Source organism: Dama dama, chromosome 30 (genome assembly GCF_033118175.1).
Source record: "Dama dama isolate Ldn47 chromosome 30, ASM3311817v1, whole genome shotgun sequence".
In the NCBI taxonomy this organism is placed as follows: Eukaryota; Metazoa; Chordata; class Mammalia; order Artiodactyla; family Cervidae; genus Dama; species Dama dama.
The window spans coordinates 74,954,241-74,978,900 of record NC_083710.1 but is presented as its reverse complement, the minus strand read 5'-3'; the positions used below and the strand labels follow the sequence as shown (position 1 = coordinate 74,978,900).

The 24,660-nt window shown below is 41.2% G+C and overlaps 1 protein-coding gene across 3 annotated transcripts in view; it reads left to right on the top strand.

Annotated features, from left to right (window-relative positions):
- The window catches only part of LOC133049412 (ATP-binding cassette sub-family C member 4-like), a 193,316-nt gene that overhangs the window by 116,057 nt on the left and 52,599 nt on the right, over positions 1-24,660 (top strand). For all 3 annotated transcript variants that reach the window (XM_061133403.1, XM_061133401.1, XM_061133402.1), the window contains exons 21-25: positions 3,617-3,767; positions 11,013-11,132; positions 12,273-12,383; positions 13,293-13,393; positions 14,303-14,494. In XM_061133403.1, coding sequence (XP_060989386.1) covers positions 3,617-3,767; positions 11,013-11,132; positions 12,273-12,383; positions 13,293-13,393; positions 14,303-14,494 — 675 coding nt within the window. The remainder of the gene's footprint in view (positions 1-3,616; positions 3,768-11,012; positions 11,133-12,272; positions 12,384-13,292; positions 13,394-14,302; positions 14,495-24,660) is intronic.

Sequence of the window (24,660 nt, the reverse complement as noted above, 5' to 3'; positions counted from 1 at the left end):
CCTGAATATTCATTGGAAGGACTGATGTTGAAGCTGAAACACCAATAGTTTGGCCACCTAATGCAAAGAACTGACTCATTTAAAAATACCCAGATGCTGGGAAAGAGTGAAGGCAGGAGAAGGGGACGTAAGAGGATGAGGTGGTTGGATAGCATCACCATCTTGATGGACATGAGTTTGAGTAAACTCCAGGAGTTGGTGATGGACAGGGAGGCCTGGCATGTTGAAGTGCATTGGGTCGCAAATAGTTGGACATGACTGAGAGACTGAACTGAACTGAACCATCCTTTTATAACATTGATATATCCCAGCTTTACTGAGATTAAAAGTAGGTATAGGGTCTTACCATCCCTGTTAATTTTCAGGAGGGTGCACCCTAAACCCTCTTTAAAATTAAGTCTCAGATACCTCAATACCTGGCTAATGGAATTTCTCCTCCAAGTGTATCTTCTCTGCAAACTGAAGAATTGTTCTGCCTTGTGAAAAATCACCATGTACTTTCAGGTGAAAGACTTTATCCTAGAATTTTTGCATTTATTCATATGAACATAGACTTTGGATAGAATTCTCAAATGGTGTGTTCCAAATAGGTTATAAGCATATCAAAACAATGATTCCCCTTATTTCTCAGGACATTAGGACTTGGGTCACTTGCTTCTGGGTCAACATGCTTCTTGCTGTTTACACATCATTTTCTCTGTGCCGTAGTGAGACAGAGGTACAGAAGCACTGGCCGTGGTGAGGTGGGCCATCAGATGGGCCTGAAATCCAATCAGATGGGGGGAATTGTGTGTGTGGCTTGGATTAGGCTCTTTGGAATTCCTAGGAATGTAGAAGGAAGATATGAGATTGGCTTCAAGGAAGAGATGTTTATTGCACCCCAGAATCTTCTATTTTCTTCTTTAGAGTGTTGAATTTTTGCTCAGATCCTGTTTTTGCTTTCTACCAACTTTTGTAAAGAGTTTGAGAGAGCTGGCAATAAATAAAATATTCGTAAATGTATATACATAGATACTTATAAATGTATAATATAATAGAATAGGTTTTATGTATAAACCTATACAATGTGTGCATATATATACATATATATGTTTATATAATATAATATTTAATCCACTATAAAACTGGCTACAGTATGATCTTCATGTAGAAAAAAAACTCTTAGAGAAAGTCAAATTGTATTGCTTCAGAATTTAGGGGCATGAAATCTGATGGACAGAACCTAATTGGGGATCTTTTGAGAGCAACAGTTACTGATCTTTAATGGGCACCCAAGGAAAAAGCATTGGCACAACTGCCTTCATTTTGATCTCACGTCTGCTTCCCAGGTTGTCTGCCAGGCCGGATTAGTCATTAAAGGCCCTTAACTGTGTAGAAACAGATGGTTGAAACTGGTGAATATTGTCCAATCAAATGATGTGAACCTGCTAATAAAACAAACAAACAAAAAAACTGTAATTTGGATTATTTTCCTGATTGATATTTCAGCAGGTTTTTTCTCTAACAATTATTGATGACACCCCTAGTGACTTTTAAGACCAGACATGGAAGCAGTGAGCAGGACCCTCTTCATGAGCACAAAGGGTGTAACAGGTTGGGATGCACAGTTAATCCAGTAACTATAACATTGTTCATCTGTAGGTCTAATAGGAGCGAGGTCAGACAGCTCTGTTTTTCTCCATTTATGATTGGAATTTGTTCCTTCAGGATTCCATTCCTCTTCACCCTGAGTTTTATATTGATACCATGGCACAGATGAGAGAAACAGGAAAAGCACATGGATCTCCATCCAGATAATGCAGGTTGCTTCACAAGGGCTCCTGGCTACAGAGTAACAGTTCTGGGAGTTTCCTCCTCTTTCCAGGCTCCTCTTCCTGCAACTGTGGCTCTTGGATTTCTTGAGTACAAACCATTCCTATCTTTCTTCATTACCTGCAGTCCTTCCTGGAAAAACTTAGGGCAGCCACTTGCCCTCCAAGCTTCATGTTTCTTATCTATAAATGGAAATGATAGTTCTTACTTTTATCGTTCATAAGACAGTTGTGAAGATCCTCTGAAAAACTGATCTGGAAGAGCTGTGCAATGATATCCTGAATCTCTGTGATACAGACACTACCCCACTAACCCATTCCATAGAGATGTGCTGGGGCCAGTCCTGAGTGACAAGGAGGGGGAGACCCTGGGCTGGAGAGCATGGGATGCAGGTGCTGGTGCTGAGAGGACTCAGAAAAACCAGTGCTAACTCAGACAAGCATCTAAGCCTTCTCCTCCTGCCTCCTTTTTGGTCAAAATTTATATAAAGTATGATTCTACCTGCAAATAATACATGCCACTCTCTGTTAAACCAGCCTGTGAAATTCACAATCTCTTCTTAGATTTCTCAAAAAGGTGTTCATATATTCTTCCCTGTGTTTCCTCTGCCCTCTCTGCCTTTGCAGATTGTCATGAATTTGTCTCTACCTGAGATCACAAACTTCAGAAGCATTGACCCAGACCATGTGAATCTCCATGTCCCCAGTACCGACCCCACTTCCATAGCAGGCAGACACTAAGTGTTGATTGCATTCCTGTCGCCTGAAGTTGTCCACCGTGATATCATACTTTTCCTTATAAAGATGGATATTTAAAGCAGCAGCATGTAATATTTGGTTTCTATTCTTTCTGCCATCATTTTAGATCAAGGTCATTTCTGAAGATAAAATCACATTATGGGATGAGATGACTAAATGAATATTCACAAAATTCTTGGCATAATGCCTTATATGCAGTAAACATCTGATAAATGGTATCTGCTGGTGTTATAATCATTAGACTTTGAAATGGACATTTTACATACTTAGCATAATGGTGGAAAGTTGGATGTATGTTGGGGGCAAGCTTAAATGTGTCATAATATCTCATGACATGGGCTCTCCAGGTTTGCAACTTAGGCTTTGGAGTCGTGATCAAGTTGTTTTTCTTCTCCATGTACCTCAGTGTCTCCATCTGTAAAATGAGATAATAGTGTTACTATATAGGGCTATTGTGAGGATTAATGAGTTAATACACAAGAAGTGTTGAATGTGCAGCCCTGTACACAGTCAGCACTCAGTAAATGTTAACTATGGATAGAAAACCAAAACACAGAATTCCTACTTCCAAAGATCAATATTTGAATTTTTTCCTACTTTTCTGGACACTGAATTTATAATCAATTTATAATCACTTCTATATCCTGATATGTATAGCTGAGACTTCTGGATTCCTCATCTGTGATACCTGCTTGCTCATCTCTAGTAATACCTACTGACTCCTGATAGTTTGGTATTCAAGTCTTTTTCCCTGGGAGTTTCAAATATTCTCTCACCTGTTAAAAGTAGTAATGCCTGCCTCATAGGGCTACTGAGTGTACCAAAGGAGCTAATACCTGAAAAGTTCTCTTCATAGTGTTTGACACATGCAATAAATACCACGAGGACCATGTATTATTTTATTTCTTTGGATGGGAAAACATTCCCTATTATTCCAACACATCTTTTAGGAAAAGAGTTTAATCCTAACAAAACATTAAAGCTTATCTTTGAAAAAAAAAAAAACCTTGACAAAGATGCCTCTGTATCTATTTTCACTATTTCAGACATTTCTACTTGTGATTGGTATAGTAGGCGTGATGGTGGCAGTGATTCCTTGGATTGCAATACCCGTGATTCCCCTTGGTATTGCTTTCTTTTTTCTCCAGCGGTATTTCTCAGAGACTTCACTAGATGTTAAACGCCTGGAATGTGCAAGTGAGTACGGGACTCTCAGGTTGGTTTGGCAAAGTAGGCTGGTTTTCCTTTATGGCATTTCATTAACCAGACCCCTGAAATCCTGCAGACTGTCTTCTGGAATTTCTCTCTAAGTTAATGATATAGGTAATTGAATATTATGGGCCCTGTTCAGTGTGGCCCTTAAGGTGGCAGGTCAGCTGTAGCTTTGCATTTCAGCACAAAGAGTTGAGTTTGCCCTGCCACATCCTGATTCCAGGGAACTGGTTACCTCCTGCTTCTTAGACATCCCAGATCCACTACTTTTCTGGGTGGAATCCTGAGAAGACTAGTTTTTGCAGACACCTGGGGGTCATCACTGGCTTTCAAATAGAGCTGCATCCTAACCATCAGAGACAGTCTGGCATCTCTCTATTTCACAGACAGGAAGGCTGAGGCACCACGTATTGACTAGTTCAAGGGCAGCTTCCCAGTTGGCACTAGTGGTAAAGAACCTACATGTCAATACAGGAGACATAAGAGATACAGGTTCAATCCCTGGATCAGAGAGATATCCTGGAGAAGGAAATGGCAACCCACTCCAGTATTTTTGCCTAGAGAATCCCACAGACAGCGGAGCCTGGTGGGCTACAGTCCATGAGGTTGCACAGAGTCAGACACAACTGAGCGATTTCACAGCAGCAGCAGGTGAATTTGAGCACCATGAGAATAGGGACCATTTATGTCTTGTTCATGACATACTTTCTAACAGAGCAGCCACTCCATAAATACTTTTCTTAAAAATAAAATATTTCATTACTCTGGAATGAATGTACAAAGAAAATAGGGGATTTTTCTTACCCCAGAGTTACTAGATATGACATGGAAAGGAAAAAATTAGGAAAAGGAAAAGAGGTATCAGGAAATACACTCATATACCAGAAATGATACATTTGAAAAATTCACTTTTTCACATACCTAAAAGATGGCAAGTAAGTTGCAGTTGTTAAATGTTTGGAAAAGCTAAGTGCTGTTATTTTCAGGTTTACCCTTTATCATCAGTATTATTTGGGGTGAACACACTGTTGGTGTTCTACCATCCCCAAGGCTGTTCATATAAATGATGCTGAAAAGAATCCCCTTAGAAGGACACAGGATGGGATCTGTTCAGTAGGCATGTAGCCTGTTATTCCATGTACCTTTGTAGCTTTAGAATAATGGGGAACACATTTTATGATTGATTCTTCTGTTCTGCAGATATTCACAGAGGATTCAGAGCTTATCTCATTAATGCACAAACATATTTCATTAATAATAAAAATGATAAGAAATCATAAGGAAAATAGAATTGTTAAATGTATTTTTTAAAAGTATACCTTTTGGAAAGAGCCAAAAAGGAAGGAAGACGTTTGTATTGATATCACAAACCTTAACCATGGATAGTTACTAGTGAACTTTCCAGAAATCAAGCCAAGAAGAGAAGTATATTGAGTTTCATGATTCTTAGTATCTAGTAGATACTGAGTGGAAAAAAAAAAAATCTAAGTTTATCAAAACAAAGGAGATTTTTATTGTGGTATTTGCATGTTTTGTTTTTAATAATAAACTATTAAAGGCTTTTATCCTAAGTATTTGCATAATAGAGACCGGTTGTTGGTTTCATAAAAACTATAGAAAAATTTTTGGTCATCAGGAGAATCAGCAAAACTTCCATGAGGTCTGGTCTTAAGAGGTATTTGAATGGGATGCAGAGCAGTAGAGTCCAGGTTGTGTGACGTCCTGCTGATGTGACTTGGTAGGATGGTAGGACGCGGGGAGGCAGAAAAGGAAGTGAAGAACTCCATCCAGTCTTCTGTAGACAAGGCCTCACATGTTTTATGATTTGAGGCTGCTCATGAAATGGAGTTGGGCTTCCCAGGTGCACTAGTGATAAAGAATCCTTCTGAAATGCAGGTGATGCAAGAGACACAGGTTCAGCGCCTCAGTCAGGAAGATCCCCTGGAGTAGGAAGTGTCAGCCCACTCTGGTAATCTTTCCTGGAAAGCTCTATGGACAGAGGAGCTTGATGGGCTACAGTCCATGGGGTCACAGAGAGTCAGACACAACTGATCACCATGAAATGGAGCCATTCAACAGTCTTGTTGCAAAGCAGGTCTCTGGTACATTCAAAGAGGAGTTGTTCCAGAAGGAACGTGTGACTGAGATTTATGCCTGGGGAAAGGGTCACTTCCCATCCATAAGAAAGTAGAGAGATGGGTACTTCCTAAGGCTTTTTAAAGAGGAAGTCCTGGATTTTAAGAATGTTTTTAGAAACCATTCCCAAGAAAGAGAAATGCAAAAAGGTTGTTAGAGGAGGCATTACAAACAGCTGAGAAAAGAAGAGAAGCTAAAGGCAAAGGAGCAAAGGAAAGATATACCCATCTAAGTGCAGAATTCCAAAGAATAGCAAGGAGAGATAACAAGGAGAGAGCCTTCTGCAGTGATCAGTGCAAAGAAATAGAGGAAGACAATAGGATGGGAGAGACTAGAGAGCTCTTGAAGAAAATTAGAGATACCAAGGGAACATTTCATGCAAAGATGAGCACAATAAAGGACAGAAATGGTAGGGACCTAACAAAAGCAGAAGATATTAAGAAGAGGTGGCAAGAATACCCAGAAGAACTGTACAAAAAGATCTTCATGACCTAGATAACCACGGTGGTGTGATCACTCACCTAGAACCAGACATGCTGGAATGTGAAGTCAAGTGGGCCTTAGGAAACATCACTAGAAAGAAAACTAGTGGAGGTGATGGTATTCCAGTTGAGCTATTTAAAATTCTAAAAGATGATGCTGTGAAAGTGCTACACTCAATATGCCAACAAATTTGGAAAACTCAGCAGTGGCCACAGGACTGGAAACAGTCAGTTTTCATTCCAGTCCCAAAGGAAGGCAATGTGAAAGACTGTTCAAACTACCACACAATTGCACTCATCTTACACACTAGCAAACTCATGCTCAAAATGATCTAAGCCAGGCTTCAACAATACATGAACTGTGAACTTCCAGATGTTCAAGCTGGATTTAAAAAAGGCAGGGGAGTTCAGTTCAGTCGCTCAGTTGTGTCCGCCTCTTTGCGACCCCATGAATCGCAGCACACCAGGCCTCCCTGTCCACCACCAACTCCTGGAGTCTACTCAAACTCATGTCCATTGAGTCAGTGATGCTGTCCAGCTATCTCATCCTCTGTCGTCCCCTTCTCCTCCTGCCCCCAATCCCTCCCAGCATCAGGTCTTTTCCAATGAGTCAATTCTTCGCACGAGGTGGCCAAAATATTGGAGTTTCAGCTTCAGCATCAGTCCTTCCAATGAATACCCAGGACTGATCTCCTTTAGGAAAAGGCAGAGGAACCAGAGACCAAATTGCCAACATCGGTGGATCATCGAAAAAGCAAGAAAGTTCCAGAAAAACATCTGCTTTTGCTTTACTGACTATGCCAAAGACTTTGACCGTGTGCATCACAACAAACTGTGGAAAATTCTTAAAGAGATCGGAATACCAGATCACCTGATCTGCCTCTTGAGAAACCTGTATGCAGGTCAGGAAGCAACACTTAGAATTGGACATGGAACAACAGACTGGTTCCAAATCAGGAAAGGAGTACATCAAGGCTGTATATTGTCACCCTGCTTGTTAAACATTTCCAGAGTACATCATGTGAAATGCCAGGCTGGATGAAGCACACGCTGGAATCAAGATTGCCAGGAGAAATATCAATAACCTCAGATATGCAGATGACACCACCCTTATGGCAGAAAGTGAAGAGGATCTAAAGACAGCCTCTTGATGAAAGTGGAAGAGAAGAGTGAAAAAGTTGGCTTAAAACTCAACATTGAAAATACAAAGATCATGGCATCTGGTCCCATTACTTCCTGGCAAGCAGATGCGAAAACAGTGGAAACAGTGACAGACTTTATTTCCTTTGGCTCCAGAATCACTGCAGATGGTGACTGCAGCCATGAAATTAAATGATGCTTACTTCTTGGAAGAAAAGCTTTGACAAACCTAGATAGCGTATTACAAAGCAGAGACATTATTGTTGACAGAGGTCTGTCTAGTCAAAGCTATGGTTTTTCCAGCAGTCATGTATGTATGTGAGAGTTGGACTATAAAGAGAGCTGAGCCCTGAAGAATTGATGCTTTTGAACTGTGGTGTTGGAGAAGACTCTTGAGAGTCTTTTGGACTGCAAGCAGATCCAACCAGTCCATCCTAACAGAAATCAAACCTGAATAGTCATTGGAAGGACTGATGCTGAAGCTGAAACTCCAATACTTTGGCCACCTGATGCGAAGAACTGACTCATTGGAACAAACCCTGATGCTGGCAAAGATTGAAGGCAGGAAGAGAACAGTACAACAGAGGATGAGTGGGTTGGATGGCATCACCAACTCAATGTACATGAGTTTGAGCAAGCTCCAGGTGTTGGTGATGAACAGGGAAGCTTGGAGTCCTGCAGTCCATGGGGTCACAAAGGATTGGACATGACTGAGCAGCTGAACTGAACTGACTGGGTTTTCTCAGCATTTGATCTGGAGAGTCTGGGAACTTTGGCCCCATCCCTGTGGAATATTGGGATTTTCTTTTTGCACCCTAGTATGCTGCAAGAACATTAGACAACCAATTATTCAGTCCAGATAACCCCCACACACACCCCGTATAAGCAAATGTGGTGACCAGTTGATTAGAACTGTTTATGCTCTCTCTCTAGGTGGTGGGTTTGTGCTATAAATAATACCACTGTTTTCTTGAAATGTAACTGATGGTATGTCTGAAGGTCACTGCTGAAGGTACCAGTAAAAACAGGGACACCCGACTACTGTATTCAGAAGGCTTAAACTTGCTTCATCCTTGTGCTCTGAAGGACTACTGACGTCCTGAGGTTTAGTTTCAGATCCTATTGCCAAGCTGCCTCTGGACGCTTAGGCTGACCTTTTTTTCCACCTTAATGACAAATATGTAGCTGCTTTTAGTGGGTTTATAGGGTATAGTTTTGCAAAAGTGAGCATAAGAGCAGTCACAGAACAGTGCATAAAATCTGGATGGCATTTGGTTGCCTTTCTCTAGCAAATTCTTTTTGTTTATTTTTAAAACTTTTAATTTTGTATTGGGGTAGAACTGATAGTCAAATAACAAGCAATGTTGTGATGGTTTCAGGTGAACAGTGAAGAGACTCAGCGATACGTATATTTGTATCCATTCTCCCCCAAACTCCCCTCTCATCCAGGCTGTTACATAACATTCCATGTGCTGTACAAAATAGGTCCTTGTTGGTTATTTGTTTTAAATATAGCAGTATGTACATGTCTATCCCAAACTCCCTAACTATCCCTTCCTCCCAGCCTTCCCCCCAGGAACCATAAGTTCATTGTCTCAGCCTGTGAGTCTCTTTCTGTTTGTAAGTAAGTTCATTTATTTCATTTTTTTTAGATTCCACATATAAGGGATATCATATGATATTTCTTCCTCTGTGACATACTTAATTCAGTAAGTAATGACACTCTCGGTCTATCCATGTGGCTGAAAATGACATTATTTCATTCTTTTTAATGGTCTAAACAACTCTTTGCATTTAGCAGTGCCTGAATGATGAAGTCATATCCAAATTCTGTCTTGAATGATGAAGTCATATCCAAATTCTGTCTTGAATGATGAAGTCATAACCAAATTCTGTCTTGAATGATGAAATGATATACAAAGGCTTCTGTGATCACCTAGCAATGTCCACCACAGGCATTGCTGACAGTAGGCTAGCACGTTCGTCATGTGTATTCAGACTATGGGTCCTCATGTCTGCTGCTTTAAGTGTTCTCATACCAGATTCTCATGGACTTTATTCAACCTCAGGCAGATACAGAAACATTTGTCAGGTTCCCTGAACGGACATCAGGACCATTCAAAGACCCCTCCTCTATCACGTCCTGTGGGCACAAGGGCGGTGCAGTACCGGGTGATCCGTGACCCGCACAGAGGCTCCCGGCGCAGGTGCGGGGAGAGTCCCCGGGTGGGGGAGACGGCAGACTGTCTGCTCCCTTACTCGTCTCCCCCTGTCCTGGGTCTGGCTCTGGTCCAGGGTGGGGGATGTACCGACTCTATCCCAACCTTAGGTTACCCATCCGAGGTGGAGATAGCACACAGGGAGCTCAGCAAAATTCAGGGTGGTGAGGACTCTAATGAGGAATTAAATTTTGAAATGCTACTGACTCAAAAATTACAAGTGATTACTCAGTCATGGAAAAGAATGAAATGTTGCCACTTGCAGCAACATGGATGGACATACAGGGATATTATTCTTGGTAAAGAAAGAAAAATACTATATGGTATCTCTTCTATGTAGAATATAAAGAATAATATAGATGAATATATATACAAAACAGAAATAGAGACAGAAAGCAAACTTACAGTTACCATTGGGCAAAGAGGGGAAAGAAGTGACAGATTAGGAATATGGAATCAACAAGTACACAGTGCTGTGCACCAAATAGGTAAGGAGGATGAATGTACTGTACAGCGCAGGGCATTTTACTCAATATCTTGTAATAGCCTATCTAGGGACAGTTCTAGCCTCACTTGTGCTCATATTTAGTCACTCAGTCATGGCTAACTCTTTCAACCCTATGGACCGTAGCCCACCAGACTCCACTGTCCCTGGGATTCTCTAGGCAAGAATAGTGAAGTGGGTTGCCACTTCCTCCTCCAGAGGATCTTCTCGACCCAAGGATCAAACCCACATTTCCTATGTCTCCTACATTTCAGATGAGTTCTTCAACTTCTGAGTCATCCTATAATGGATTATAATCAGAAAAAAATAACTGCATCACTATGCTGTATACTTGAAACATATCATAATTCAACCATACATATATATGTATATATATATAGAGATAGATAGATAGATATATTTTTAATTTGGAGGGGTGTATACTGAGGAGGACCTTGATGAATGAGCTAGTAAAGAATTTCTTTATCTAAATCTAGCTGTGATTTGAATGTGGTTAAAAAAAAAGGGTTCAAAGGGAATCTTTCATTTCCAGGTAGTTAAAGTGAAGATTGGTGTGAGCAGGAGTTCGAGGGTCACGTGGAGGATCCTCTCTGAAGGGGCTTCATCCTTCCTCCCCCAGGCAGCCCTCCAGGAAGCCCCGGGTGTGCCCTTTGGCGGGTGTGTGACCACAGAACCTGAGAGGCTGTTGGCTTCCTCGCATCCAGCCTCCCTGACATTTTCTGTCGTGTGTCTGTCTCTGCTTCCCCAGCACGGAGCCCAGTATTTTCCCACTTAGCATCTTCTCTCCGGGGACTCTGGACCATCCGGGCATACAAAGCTGAACAGAGTTTTCAGGAGCTGTTCGATGCACACCAGGACTTGCACTCAGGTCTGTAAGTTTCTGGAGATGATTTCGAAGGATGGGATGTTCTGCCTCCTGAGGCCTGACCTCCCTCTCAGGTGGTCTGGCTGGCCAGCACTTTCTTGTGCCGCCCCACGGCCCCCTCTGCACACCCGCCTCCCCCACCCCTTCCTCTCACCATCCCCTCTGTGTGCCTCTCTTCCCTTCTGCCCCCTGCTTGCTCCCCTGACTGGCTTGTATTGTGCTTGCATCACTGTGCCCTGTGGTTTTCTGTCTCCTTAGGGCCGGAGTCAGCAAAGAGCCAGCTTTGTGTGCTGTCCTGGGTCTGTTGTAACTTCTCAGGTTTCCTGTTGTAGCACAAAGGACGGCCAAGGTAATAAATACGTCAGCAAATGGCTGTGCCTGTGATCCACTAAAACTCCACTTATGGAACCAGGTGCTGGCCATTCCTGGCCTCCAGGCTGTAGCTGTCAGCTCTCTTTTCAGAGCATGTCAAACCTGACTGAGGAAAATAATTTCCTGATCATCATATTTGCTGTTCTCTTCATGTATATTATTCTTTATATCAGTGAAGATTTGCTCTAGGTAGAAATTTCAGAATTTACTCTAAGTCTATAGAATCCTGGCCTGCATCTTCAATCTGTATTGTATTTTGAAGATAAAATGGCATTTTAAAAGCCTCATGCAGGTCCTGTGAGCCGATGGTTATTTACACACTGGCTCTGAAGAGTAAACACTCTGCAGGACCCTGTAGGAATTGCAGAAGGTGCTGGAAACAGTGTGAGCGGTGCCCCCTGCTATCAGAGAGCTGGGAATAGTCAACAGGTGAGACGGTGATCTTCAGGTTGACGCCCAGCACTGTAGGAAACGCACTGATGAGACTGTTTTTCCATCTTTTTTCTCCTGATGAAATTTCTGTTTATAACCTGTGGATTGAATTTTTCAGTGCATGCTTCCCACAGAGCCCCTGGACTGATTCCTGTGTGTGTCAAATGTTGTTGTGTCAAAATCTAGCTTTCTGGACTCTTTGGGCTCCTTGGGTGTATAACTTTGCTATCCTACCTGTGGAAAAATCTTCTGTTGCTCAACTGAACAAAATTCTCATTTGAAGCAGCTAATTTGGCTGTTCTACTGATTTATTATACTTATTACGGTTCACAAATGCAGAGGCTTGGTTCCTGCTTTTGACGACGTCCCGATGGCTCGCTGTGTATCTAGATGTCATCTGTGCCATCTTTGTCACTGTTGTTGCCTTTGTGTCCCTGATTCTTGCAGATGGTAAGTATAGATGTGAGTAACTACTTATAATATGAATACAGTTTATAGTTTCATTTACATTCTTTAAATAAAGCTCTTGCTGTCTTGTCTAGTATATACTGTTTGACTCTAATGAATTAGTGTTTGCAGTATAGGATTCCACCATGTGGTCTATATGAAATCATTTGTGTCTCGATGAGACCTTTCTATCTCTTTCTTTGAATAGGTTGAGGTCTATGCAAATGTAGCAAGCTGACTTGCTGAACATTCCAGGTAGTTTTGGGAGGAGAAAACCAAGTTTACTATTATATTAAGCTTTTGTCCAGTTAGCTTTAGGGCTACTTGGATCTCTTAGTTGCAGGTGCCTGATTCACTGAGGTGAGAAAGATTCTCTGTAGGAAAGAACAATCTCCTCACTGCTCTGTGGGTACCAGATGAGCAGGTGTTGGCATCTGTGCCATGAATTCACCATCTCTATTCCATAGTCATGGCACTGGATCAAAATCTTTAATAAGGAGCAATGAGAGTAGCTGTTTAGAGTTGAAAGCACTGGCTCTTAGAACCCATTGTCTTGTTTTACATGGTTTCAACTGCAGCTCCCTTGAATGTAGAAAGTGAAATTTACACAACGGTTCTTGAAACCCTAATGATGAAAGTGAGAATAATGACATGATTCCTCACCTTGGTAATACTGTCAAGTGTGTCCATCCTGTTGGGATTAATAAATTCATTTTGTAGTCTTTTTGAAATCAAAGTGTTTTTTTCATTGTATCATGGTCTCAGTCAAGACATACTAAAAGTACGTGTCATATTATCATTATATACAAATGATTTAAATATTATAAAGGAGTCTTCTTCATAAAGTGACAGAAGGAGCTAGGTGAGGGGTTAACAACAGGACTGACTCTTTTCTCCTTCTTTCCTATTTAGCTTTGACTCCAGGGCAGGTTGGCCTGGTCCTGTCTCTTGCCCTGACACTCACGGGGATGTTCCAGTGGTGCGTCAGGCAAAGGATGGAAGTTGAGAACCTGGTGATGTTTATTTTAACCTTCTTAGCCCTTTCAAGTCTCCTTGCCATTAAATGCCATAAAAGCAATTCTTATGTAAAATATTAAAGCTGTTATTTTTACATCATAGCTAACAGAGTTTTTTATATCCTCCTCCATGTGGTTAAAGTCAATGTCAAATAAAACATATACATATTATCCTTACTATACATATTATCCTTAATCTAATGTATGTCATGTCGGCAGGTTTTATATTCATTGTAAGCTGTCTTCAAGTAAAATAAATGGCTCTTCATTATTATACTCTTTAGGTATAATGAAAGTAGGGGGAAGGTTCTGAAATTCTAGAGAGAATATATGCTAATTTCTTAGAAACTTGTTTATTTTTGTTTCTTAATGGATAATTCCTCATTCTTGGTAAAATGATTCAGTAATTTGAGGATTTTTTTGTTTGTTTAATTAATAGGTACACCTACTTCATTGTAGCATTTATTCCTGTATGTGTTGAACATCTGAATTTGCTAGTGTTCCTTCTTTCTGGTAGGATAAGCCGCTTCTCAGAATGGCCTTTCTATAGCCACACATTACAGATTGGTGTCCATAAGTATTCTTTTCTTTAACAAAACTCTCTTTTTTCTTTTATCCATATGTGAAAAGTAGGTAAATAAAACTTTATCATTCAGTTCTGTAATACTTTTAGATTCAATATGATGTTTAAGGATGAAATTCTAAATGAAAGTGTTACAAGATGATGAATAAGTTTCAAAATCATCAAAGGTGTCATCAAATTCCTATTTCTGTCCTTTGGGAATGATAAGATGTGAGATATTTTAAACCAATTACATATAAAAGCAGAACATCTCATTTACAATCTCTGAACACCTATAAACGAGACCCTCTGTCCTGACCCATATGATGTCATGTGTCTTTCAGATGATTTCAGTAGAAAGAGTGATGGAATATTTACACCTTGAGGAAGAAGCTCCCTGGGAATACAAGGATCATCCCCCGCCTCCCTGGAGTAATGAAGCAAGGATTAGGTTTAACTCTGTTAACTTCAGGTATACCTTAGATGGGCCTCTGGTATTGAAGAACCTGACCGCAATCATTGAAGCAACAAAAAAGGTTTGTTTAATCCAGTTGTCTCTTTAAAATCCAGCTAAAGATTTAGCACCATATTTGTTCTTGGCTTCCTTGTTGCTGTGTCAGGGGACTCATTGTACCACATGGATGCACGTTCAATAAGTTGCTTCAGTTCTGTCCAAGTCTTTGTGACCCCATGGACTATAGCCCATCAGGCTGTTCTGTCCATGGAATTCTCCAGGCAAGAATACTGGAGTAGGTTGCCATTTGCTCCTCCAGGGGACCTTCCCAACCCAATGATCAAACCCACATCTCTTAAGTCTCCTGCATTGGCAAGCAGGTTCTTTACCACTAGTGCCACCTTTGAAGTCATATAGTGACATGATAAGTGCATCATTCTTGGAAATTGACCATGGAAGGGGCATCCCCACATTTCTTTGTGTTGCAAGCTCCCTCATGATGGTTGGAGGGCTCTGGGCCCTGGAGTTGGAACTTAACCTGAGCCGGGATACTGTATATTTTACCCAATTATTCATGAGGAGTCTTGGAAGTCAGCCCTGGCTCCCTGTCCCTAACTCTCCTATATCTCATTTCTTGCCATCTTTTCTTCTTTGTACTTCTGGACTCTTCTCTTCCTCCCATGATACCTTTCAGTTGCAGCCTCCCCCTCTATCCCTTGGCCCTTCTGACTTGTCCTCCACTCACCCACACTTGGCTGTCATCACCCTGCTCTCACTCCAAGGCTGCTTCTTTCTTTAGCACAGATCTGACCCTTACTGGCCTGGGTAAGATGGTGCTCAAACCATAGTTCAGCCCAAGGTCCACTCCAAATAGGGACTGTGTGGCCATCAGAGAAGAGCCTAGAATCGTACTCAATCAGGGCTGAGGAACCAAAGCCCCCCATGGAGGCAGGGCCCAGACATTTGCTTAAAGTTGGTGAAAGCAACCCAAAAGGAGCAGAGGAGGATCCATGTGAGAGACAATAGAGAGGTTTGTGTCCTGGCCCTGCCAGCATCCGTGTCTGCTGGTGATGTTCCTTTCACACTCAGCTTGGGCCCCTCAACTCAGACTAGGAGAGACGCTTGAAGAAGAGACTAAACCTGAACAGATAAAGTCATAGGAAGCTCCCCACCTACCTCGCCATCCTTGGGTCCTAACATTCCCACCCCCTCTGCACTCAGCTCCTGTGTAGATTCTCCCAAAGCAACATGGCCTCCCTGCTCCCAGTGTGCACATGCTGCCCCTTCCCTTCTGTCATGAGGCTGGTGGAAAATCTCCTCATTTTCTGAGTGAAAGTGTTACTCGCTCAGTCATGTCTGACTCTTTGCGACACCATGGACTGTGTGTCCATGGAATTCTCCAGGCAAGATTATTGGAGTGGGTTGCCATTCGCTTGTCCAGGGCATCTTTCCCACCCAGGAATCAAACCCGTTTCTCCTGCATCGCAGCCGGATTCTTTACCGTCTGAGCCACCAGGGAAGCCCCCACACATTCTGAGTTAATCCTAATGTATCTGCTTCTGTAAGATCCTTGATTTTTCACCAGCATTATATATATTTTTTAAAGATAGCATGTATGGTGTACCTATGTTCATAGCAGTGTTATTCACAGTAGCCAAAAGTTGGAAATATCCCAGGTATTAATATCTATCATCAGATGAGTGGATAAACAAATCCTTACAATATAGTATATCCCTACAATGAAATACTATTATTCAACCTTAAAAAGAAAGAAAATTCTAATCTATAGGTGAGCCTTGAGGACCTCATGTTAAGTGAAATAAGCCAGAAACAAAAGGATTGAATACTCTATGACTCCATGTATGAGAATCCTAGAGCAGTCAAGTTTATAAAGACAGTAGAATATTGGTAGCCAGGGACTGGAATAAAAAGGATGGGGAGCTGAGTTTTTTGGGTACAGAATTTCAGTTTTACATGACAGAAAATATTCTGGAGATTGGTTGCAAAAAACTGTGAATGCACTTAACACTAAGCTGTCCTCTTAAAAATTGTTCAATTCAGGTCAGTCACTTGGTCGTGTCTGACTCTTTGTGACCCCATGGACTGTAGCACACCAGGCTTCCCTGTCCATCACCAACTCCCGGAGCTTGCTCAAACTCATGTCTATTGAGTCGGTGATGCCATCCAGCCATCTCATTTGCTGTCATCCCCTTCTCCTCCTGCCTTCAATCTTTCCCAGCATCGAGGTCTTTTCAAATGAGTCAGTTCTTCACATCATGTGGCTAAAGTATTGGAGTTTCAGCTTCAGCATCAGTCCTTCCAATGAATATTCAGGACTGATTTCCTTTAGGGTTCATTCTAGACTGATTCCTGGTGGATCTTCTTGCAGTCCAAGGGACTTTCAAGAGTCTTCTCCAATACCACAGCTCAGAAGCATCATTTCTCTGGCGTTCAGCCTTCTTTATTGTCCAACACTCACATCCATACATGTCTACTGGAAAAACCATAGCTTTGACTATACAGACATTTGTTGGTAAAGTAATGTCTCTGCTTTTTAATATGCTGTCTAGGTTGGTCATAGCTTTTCTTCCAAGGAGCAAGCATATTTAATTTCATGGCTGCAGTCACGATCTGCAGTGATTTTGGAGCCCCCCACCCCGCCAAAATAAAGTCTGTCACTGTTTACATTGTTTCCCCATCTATTTGTCATGAAGTGATGGGAACAGATGCCATGATGTTCATTTTCTGAATGTTGAGTTTTAAGCCAGCTTTTTCACACTCCTCTTTCACCTTCATCAAGAGGCTCTTTAGCTCCTCTTCTCTTTCTGCCATAAAGGTGGTGTCATCTGCATATCTGAGGTTTTTGATATGTTCTTCCTGCAATCTTGATTCTAGCTTGTATTTCATCCAGCCTGGCATTCTGCATGTTATACTCTGCATATATGTTAAATAAGCAGGGTGAAAATATACAGCCTTGACGTATATTGGTGTAGTCAGTAAAGCAGAAGTAGATGTTTTTCTGAAACACTCTTGCTTTTTCTTTGATCCAGCGGATGTTGACAATGTGATCTCTGGTTCCTCTGCCTTTTTAAAATCCAGCTTGAACATCTGGAAGTTCTCGGTTCATGTACTGTTGAAGCCTAGCTTGGGGAATTTTGATGATTACTTTGCTAGCATGTGAGATGAGTGCAGTTGTGCGGTAGTTTGAACATTCTTTGGCATTGCCTTTCTTTGGAATTGGAATGAAAACTGACCTTTTCCAGTCCTGTGGCCACTGCTGAGTTTTCCAAATTTGCTGGCATATTGAGTGCAGCGCTTTCACATCATCATCTTTTAGGATTTGAAATAGAAATTGTTAAGCTGGTAAATTTTATGTTACATGTTTTACCAGAATTAAAATAAAAGGTATCATCTGTGGCATGCTTTGTAATTTTCATCTGTATCTCATAGAACCCTGAGGCTTTTTAAGATCAGATAACATCTTGTTTTCATCTCTGTTCCCCAGGAAGTGGCATTCTGCAGGGCACAGTGAGAGTACTGTTGGCTAGGAGAGTGAGTGAGTAACATACAGGTCTGAGCAACCAGTAACCAACACACACACGTTTCTCAGGTAGCTCAGTGGTAAAGAACCTGCCTGCAATGCAGCAGATGTGGGTTCAACCCCTGGGTGGGGAAGATCCTCTGGAGACGAAAATGACAACCTGCTCCAGTATTCTTGCCTGGAAAATTCCGTGGACAGAGGAGCCTGGTGGGCTACAGTCAATGGGGTCACAAAAAGCTGGACATGACTCAGTGACTGAGCACACATGCATCCTTTTAACATGAAAGAATATTCAACTTAATGCTCAAATGATAGATACTCAGAGAGAAGCTTCAGTTAATTACAGGGCAAAAACTTCCTCCAAATTGTTTCCATTTTCATTGTAGGCCAGGAGAAAGATGAGGATTCCTATAGCAGGAAAGCATTAGCTACGTTAGCTACACTTTTTATGAAATCCTGTCCCTGAGAGCACTGTAGATGACATTTGCTTACTCGGAGACAATGTGTCCATCAGATTTCCTGTTGTAAACATAATTCTGTTAATTTGTACTGATCTTAAATTTTTCCCAAACCAAAATTATGAATATCTAAGAAACTCTGTAGTACAACTTAAGACCATAACAGATTTGTATTCTTTTATCTTAAAATCTCCAAATTCTAGGGTTACGTGAGGTTCTAAAGTATGTGAGGGAAGATTGAGTTTGAAGACTGAATTAATAATTGCAGTGACTTGACTTTTGATCTGTGTCTTGGTCAACTCTCAGTATCACCGTTAGCTTCATTTCTGTGTTTGTAGATGATACCTGGGCAGTGTGTTCATGAAGTGATTTCACTCCACTTGTGTACATCCCAGGTTTCCTCTCCTGCTCACCTGTTCCAGCCCCTGACATTCCAGGACATCTCTTTGATGTTGGATTTGATTGAGAGGCTGCTTTGGGGGACATGGGAGTGAGCCCGTCTAGCAGAAGTGGGGCTCCGTTCTCTTTCCATCATGTCCTCTGCTGTCCCGATTCCTGGAAATTAGAGTCAACAGGAAAGAGTAGGCACCATAGAGGTTTCTAATTCATGGAAGAAATAGCTTGTAAAAGTAAAGACCCAAAATGAGGTAAATAGAACCCTAGGCTTCCTGGTTAGATTCCAAACACAGGCTGAGTTTCTCATTTAAATGATTTTGTGCTTGATTTAATCATTTTAGAGAGTACTGGGTCATTTTAAAGCATTTTCCAGATCTCGAGGTGGATTGATTTTGATTTGTTATTTTCTTTTCTTTCTTAGAGCTATTACTTGGATAATACATTTTTATAGATGCTTACTATACCTTGCTATAATGTGCAAAATATTGCTGTCCTACATTTTCTCTGTTTTTAACATAATATTTTCTCAGCAGCCCCTCCTTGCACACCAATTGTCCCACTTGCCCTGCTGGCTTCTTCATTCCTTGTGACTCAGATGGTGGTGTCAGGGCCAGCAGCACCTGAATCACCTGGAACTTCTTAGAAATGCAGAGTCTCAGGCTCACACAGACCTCTTGACTCAACATCACGTTTGAACAAGATCTTCCAATAAAGTCCTTTCTCTCCCATGGGCAATTTTTGATGAGTGATAACTTATGATTTCCAAGAACTTTACTTTGACAGTTTGAAATTGAGCTCGTGAATCACCCAAACACCTGCTGTGTCTGAGCAGGAGGCTCTAGAATGTTCTGTGCCACTTACCCTTCAGATTTATTTACTTTTATATTCTGCAAATCATGCCTTTACGTTATACTCCAACTCTGTGTTATTTCAGTGCATTTATTTGCATCTTTTCCAGTGGAGTCTGTCTTCATCATGGGCAGGTTTCATCCTGTACCTGCCTTCCCTGCACCAGACTCCTTCAGGGACTGGAGGGATTTCCCATAGGCTCAGCCCTGCCTGGACCTGAAGTCAGAGAGCCCAGTGTAGCAGTGTATGTGTGGCTCTTTAACCACCTGATGGTATCAAGAATGAGGCTTGCTGTTCCAAGTAGGGCACTAGGTCTGTTTGGCCCATTTTCCAGGAACCATTGTCCCACTTAGCTGCAGGTTTCTCTCCCAGCCCAGCTGTGGGTGCTGGTTCTTCCTGCTGACAGCCAGCCCACCTGACTTCAAGTACCCTTTTCTTCTCTGTGATGTTGGCTATCTTGTCCCACTCACCACATTTTCTGCATCCATATCCACATCATGCTTTAACTCTCTGGCATTAGGATTTCTATGGTAGGCCTGTTCCTTTAACTGCAACTACATAAAGAAGGCTGAGCACCAAAGAATTGATACTTTCAAACTGTGGTGCTGGAGAATACTCTTGAGAGTTTCTTGGACAGCAAGGAGATAAAACCAGTCAAGCCTAAAGGAAATCAGCCCTGAGTATTCATTGGAAAGACTGATGCTGAAGCTCCAACACTTTGGCTACCTGGTGCAAAGAACCAACTCCTTGCAAAAGACCGTAGATGCTGGGAAAGATTGAGGGCAAGAGGAGAATGGGGTGACAGAGGATGACATGATTAGATGGCATCATCGAGTCAATAAACATGAGTTTGAACAAATTCTGGGAGACAGTGAAGGACAGGGAAGTCTGGTGTGCTGCAGTCCATGGGGTAGCAGAGTCAGACACGACTTAGTGACTGGACAACACACCTCTCCCCACTTTCTGTTTCAGCTACACAGAGGGGCATAATAAGGTGTCAGTCCATCAAAGAGATAAGGAGACCATCAGTGAAATGAAAAAGAGGCTGACACACATGGATTTGAGTCCCATGCTGTGACTTATGGCTCTGCTATTTCAGGCAGACGAATTAATCTTGTAAGCTTCGATCTCCTCATTTGCAAAATGGAAGTGATGGGACTTAACATCTAGTTTTGTTCTGCAGCTTAAACAAAATAAGACATATTAAACACCCAGCATGAAGACCAGCACACTGTAAATACTTAAAAGATAGTTATTTGGGCAAAGAGAGTTATACTTGGGCAAACATAGATGGTTGTCATTTTCGTAGGATCTAAAATGACCTTAGGGGCTTCCCAGGTGGCGCTAGTGATAAAGAACCCATTTGCCAATGTAGGAGACATAAGAGACCAGGGTTAGAAGGGTTAGATCCCTGGATGGGGCAGATCCCCTGAAGAAGGGCATGGCAACCCACTCCAGTATTCTTGCCTGGAGAATCCCATGGACAGAGGAGCCCAAAGTGCTTCAGTCCATAGGGTCTCAGAGTCAGACACAACTGAAGCAGCTTAGCACACAGCGCAAATGACCGTAACTAGTTGTGCTGCATAAATTGTTGTCTGTCCTGTGAAAATAAGGGGTTGGCCATTTGCAATCATATTTATGACTATGGGATCCATCTGCCATATCTATTTCTCTGTCCAGCTTATCCTATACCTAAATAATATAGTAACAGATTACCCATAAGTTTCTTCAGTCTGAGTTAAAAACCTCAGCTCCCTATGAAAGTCTCTGTCTCAGGATAGCACAGGTAATACAAATAATACAAGGGCAAATTCAATACAGATCCTGCTTTTAGCACATACAGTTCACTTGAAGAAATAAGAAAATGCCTGTATCAGCTTTGTAATATAGAAAGCAATTATAATTTTTATAGGAGTTTGGAAAAGATGATATAACATCCATTAGGGTTGAGAGAAGTCCACTTAAGGGAACACGTAGAGTATTTCTGAGAAATTAGGCATGTGAAATACACTTAGTGACTTGCTAGGATTTCAGTAGGTGGAAACATTTGTGAAAGTCATTCCAGGTGGTGGGACCAACCTTAGCAAAGTCATGATGCCCTGATTCAGTGAATGAAGAGTTAGGCATCTGCAGAGCATTCAGGGAAAAGAACCACCCGGTGTATGACACACAGATTCACATTCAACTCTCACAGCTACCCAGAAAGCCCAAGGAGCTGACTTGTGGAGGTGAAGGATGGAGAGGTTTGTGAGTACAGTTTTGTACAGGTGACTTCCTGGGGCACATGTCGGGCATAAAGCTGGCCTTTGGGAGTTTAGTCTGAGAAGTGAGTGCACATGGACCAGAGTAGGCAGATTTGGGAGACAGAGACCCAGTAGCTATTTTACCTCCAGCGAGATGTCATGGGAAACTGATTCTACCTTTTAGGATCAAACTGAAGTTGATTAAAACAAAGTTATAACACACGGGCTTGTGAATGTGCAAGGAAATTAGTAGGAGTAGAAAATGGTATCATATTTCTGAGAGGTAGGCTGGCAGTACTTAACAGCCTTCTCAAAAAATGTTCATACCTAGTTCTTAGCAATTCCACATCTGAGAGTTTATCTTCAGGAAATAATTAAGGTTGTTTAGAAAGATTTAGCTTCAGGAATATATAGCCAGTTATTTATAACTGCAAAATATTGGAGACCACCTTAAATATCCAACAATAGGTTGTTTGTTAAGTAAATGATCACATGTACTATAATATTATATAGCCATTAAGATATTTTTTTGAAATGTTAAATAAAAACAGATTACAACAATATGTTCATATTAATTCCATTTTGATTAAATATATGAACTTTTATCTTTAAGAACACATATATAGAAATAAGGGCTTCCTTGGTGGCTCAGTGGTAAAGAATCAGCCTGCCAAGCGGGAGAAGTGAATTCGATCCCTGAGTCAGGAAGATCCACTGGAGGAGAAAATGGCAACCCACTCCAGTATTCTTGCCTGAGAAATCCCATGGAGAGAGGAGTCTGGTGGACTACAGTCATTGGGGTCACAGAGAATCGGATATGACTTAGTTGACTAAACAACAACACAGAAATAACAAAGGAAAAAAAGAGAGTTATACGTTCAAATCTAGAAAGAAAACACGTCAGCATCTCACAAATGGTTTTATCAGAGTGCTGGGGTGTTGGCTAGTCTTTATTGACTTTTCAGATTCATTTACACTGATTACAATTAAGGAAAGAGGTTTTTTTTTAACTGTTTATTGGAGTATTGGAGTATAGCTTATTAACAATGTGATAGTTTCAGGTGAACAACAAAGCAACTCAGCCATACATATACATATGTCCATTCTCCCCCAAACCCCACTCCCTTCCAAGTTGCCACATAACATTGAGCAGAGTCCCCTTTGCTACACAGTAGGTCCTTGTTGGTTATCCATTTTAAATATAGCGATGTGCCCATGTAGATCCCAAACTCCCTAACTATCCCTTCCCCACAGCCTGCCTTTGGGCAACCGTAAGTTTCTTCTCTAAGTCTGTGAGTCTGCTTCTGTCTTGTAAATACATTGACTTCTATCACATCTTTTTAGATTCCCCGTATAAGGGATGTCATGGGCTTCTCTGGTGGCTCAGCAGTAAAGAATCTTCCTATAATGCAAGAGATACAGGAAATGCGGATTTGATCCGTGGGTCAGAAAGATCCCCTGGAGAAAGGCATGGCAACCACTCCAGTATTCTTGCCTGGAGAATTCCATGGCCTGAGGAGCCTGGTGGGCTAGAGTCTGTGGGGTCAAAGAAAATCTGACACAACTGAGCAACTAATACACATACATAGTTATTTTTAGTCTCTTACAGTTTCTTTGTACTTTATTGTTTGAGGAGATGTTTGTCTAGTATAAGCACTGCAGCAAAGGGTCCTAGGTCCCTTCCTGAATCAATCAGAGACCAACCCTGACCCTCTTGGAAAAATAGGCATTCACAAAGCTGCTAAAATAAGATTTTTGTTGTGAATTTTGTGTTAGGAATGCAAACTTGCTGATACGGTGATCTCCATAGGCAATTGGTGAAACCCATCGGTGACCATGAAAGACTTTCAGCCTGCAGTGTTGATGACTGAAAGGTAGAAATAGCCAGAGCCATGTTTTCTTTGAGTTGTGTTTTTCTTATTTTCCTCACTGGAGATTGAAGCTCACAGTCCTGTGGTCGTGAGCAGTTCTCAGTGCCCTGCATATCTCAGTCATTTACACAATGTCTACAGATGTTGCAGTTTGAACACATGAATCAGTTTCATTGGAGCTGGTAGGATAGGAATATATATATATATATATATATATATATATATATATATATGTATGTATGTATATATATTCATAGGAATATTCATAGGATAGGAATATATATTCTCACAGACACAGTTCTCATATGTGTCCTGAGCTGTGTCAGTTTACACATCAGAACACTGGGAAATACGGGCATAGCTGGTTTTATTGTGCTTCACATATATTACAATTTTTACAAATTGAACATTTGTGCCAAAGCTGTATCAAGTAAGTTCATTGGTGCCATTTTTCCTACAGCATTTTCTCACTCTGTCTCTGTCACATTTTGGTAATTCTCACAACATTTCAAACTTTTTCATTATTATTATTTTTTTTATGGTGACCAATGGTCTTCATTGTTATTACAGTCTGCTGAACCCTCTGGTGGTTAGTGCTTTTTAGCAATAAAGTATTTGAAAATTAAGGTATGCATCAATACATTGTTTTTTAGACATAATGCTGTTATACAGTTAGTAAACTACCTTATAGTATAACTTTTATATGCACAGAGAAAGAAAAATATTTTTTATTTTTATCAACTTATTCTGTGATATTCACTTTATTGAGGTGGTCTGGAACCAAATCCACAAAATCTTCGAAGTCTGCCTCTACACAGAACCTATAAGTCACATATATACACATTAAAACCTACCTGTATGCAGAGAATGACCCATTTAAATTACATAAA